The sequence below is a fragment of the Engystomops pustulosus genome, chromosome 3 (assembly GCF_040894005.1).
Source record: "Engystomops pustulosus chromosome 3, aEngPut4.maternal, whole genome shotgun sequence".
NCBI lineage: Eukaryota > Metazoa > Chordata > Amphibia > Anura > Leptodactylidae > Engystomops > Engystomops pustulosus.
Genome location: NC_092413.1, coordinates 112,175,217 through 112,177,528, shown reverse-complemented (window position 1 = coordinate 112,177,528; position 2,312 = coordinate 112,175,217). Strand labels below are relative to the sequence as shown.

Genomic DNA, 2,312 nt, shown 5'->3' with positions numbered 1-2,312 from the left:
AAGATAAATCTTGCCAAACTTTTAGGGAAACAATTATGGCCTTTGGCTTTGGCTTTGCTTACAATTGACTATATATGGTTATTTCATGTATTGTTGATGCTGGAGTATAAGTAGAATTATAAAGCAGACGCTTTAAAATATATGATTATTTGGAATTTTGGCGCTTCTCCTTTTTTTAAGTGTACCCATTTCATTGCTAAACAAAAGGTGCTTTAATAGAAATAAAAAAAAAAAATAATAAAAATTCATACCATTAACATTTATGAATTCTCAACTTATTTTGGGTGCAATGCTGGTGTTTTTTTTTCTTTTCAAAAAAATTTGACAATTTTGAACAGAAGCAATACTTCTAATTTTTACATTAAAAATGCCTTGCAGGTCAAAGCCAGGCCCCAACTTTGGGACAAAACATATAAGGATTATTCTGACAATCAAAAGAGAGAAAATCTTTGGCATGAAATATGCCGGGAGATGGATAGTAGATGGCCCTCACTACCATCGCGTGAAAAATGGAGACTAGGTTTGTACATTCGAAAAATTTCAACATTTATCTATGGCTATTTATGACACAGTTACTTTAACCTTAAAATTTTAAAATTATTTTAGAAGAGGATTTGCGCAAAAGATGGCGTTCTTGTAGAGACCGATTCCGGAAGGATCTTGCAATTAAGGAAAAAAGTGGCTCTTCGCCCACAAACCGGAGACCTTACCAACATTTCGACGAGTTAATGTTCCTTGCACCAACACGGAGCCTGCGATCGTAAGCATATATTTTTCAGTTTCAAACAATATTTCACTTGCACGGTTTTACAATGCATTTTACAATAATATTTAAAACATTAAGGGTGTATATTAATAAATTGAATTTTTTTTTCAGAACGCAAGGCAATTTTGTGGACGAAGACTCCAGCCAGACACACGGAACTGACATGGAAGATGAGTCGTTGACAATGTCCCAAGGAATGGAACAAGATAATGTCCCATTTGAAGAGGATTTGTTGTCTCCAGTGGTTGAAGAATCTCCCACGCCACAGCCTGAAGAAAGTCAGCCGATTGCGCAACGTACTCGGGCAGTTCGACGCAGAAATACTGAGTCGTCAACTGCAAATGTGTCGGCAATTGAGATTGAAGCAGTTAACTTATTGCGCAAGGTAGGGTCTGAAGATTTATATGATGGTTTTGGCCATCTTGTGGCCGGCCAATGTAGAAAGTTGCAAACGGAAAAGCAAAGCACATTCATGACATTTGTCGTTGGCATACCAGAAATTTTTTCACAAACAGAAAATTTGCCTGGTGCAGATATAATCTTAAAACGCTTACGGAATGCACTTGCTGCACCACCACCCCCACCTCTTCACCAAATTCTGCCACAAGCTGCTCCGGCCCGGAGACCCACTTTTAGTGCAGCTGCATTACAGCAGCCTGCACTCTTGCCACAACCACCTGTGCCCGTCTACAACCCACCACAATATCAGCCTGTCCAAAATCCATCTTTCCTTGGATTACTTAATGCAGAGCTACCCCCTTGGCAGCCAAATGTCCCCTTGCAGGTTCGGCAAAATTTTGCCCAAGCACAGCAGTTGGATGAAAATCTGCCAAGCGGTAGCCAGCTTGGACGTGATTTCCATGGTGGTAATTAGTTTTCATCACATATATATATATATTTTTTTTTTAAAAGATACAATTTGGTGTTTCCACGACAACAGCAGCCTTGGTTTTGAAAGATGCAAATTAATCTTTCTCAATTTTGATTTTACATTTTAAAAAGGAACATGCACTTGCATTTTCCATGTTTATGTCCAATACACCAAAATCTCTATGGTTTATGTCAAGAAAAATAAAAAATTGCATGGTGTACTTAATACATCATCTCCTTTAAAATAGTTGTATTGCTCAAAACATACATTATTCCATCCTATTTGAAAGCAAATACTGGATTGTTGACGTATGAAAAAATATAAATATGTGAGGTATGTAACTGGTTTTTTTTGCAATTAAAGTTATGTCCCACATAAATTTAAAAAAAAAAAAAGATGTGAAAATGTGAAAAATTGTCAAATATGCAAAAGAAACAATGTCTTTTGGTTTGAAATGGGAGTAGTGGCCATTTTGTGCAAAGTTTAGATTTGATAAAAGTTTTTGAGAATATATAGCATACATTATTGTAAAAACATTTAAAAAATTTAAGTTAACATTATCACACTCAATATATTAAAGAAAAACAGTTGTGATGTGTAAGAAGACAACTATATTCAATGGTATGTAGCAAAAAAAGTATCAATTTATTTATACTTAACACTAAACACTGACAT

The 2,312-nt window shown here is 35.6% G+C and overlaps 1 protein-coding gene across 1 annotated transcript; it reads left to right on the top strand.

The window, feature by feature from the left end:
* The first annotated feature begins 379 nt into the window (after positions 1-379).
* On the top strand, positions 380-1,973 carry LOC140120542 (uncharacterized). The gene is made up of 3 exons (XM_072139548.1): positions 380-520; positions 607-760; positions 878-1,973. Exons 1-3 carry the CDS (start codon positions 472-474, stop codon positions 1,638-1,640), a joined length of 966 nt encoding a protein of 321 aa, XP_071995649.1. The 5' UTR covers positions 380-471; the 3' UTR covers positions 1,641-1,973.
* Positions 1,974-2,312: the final 339 nt, after the last annotated feature.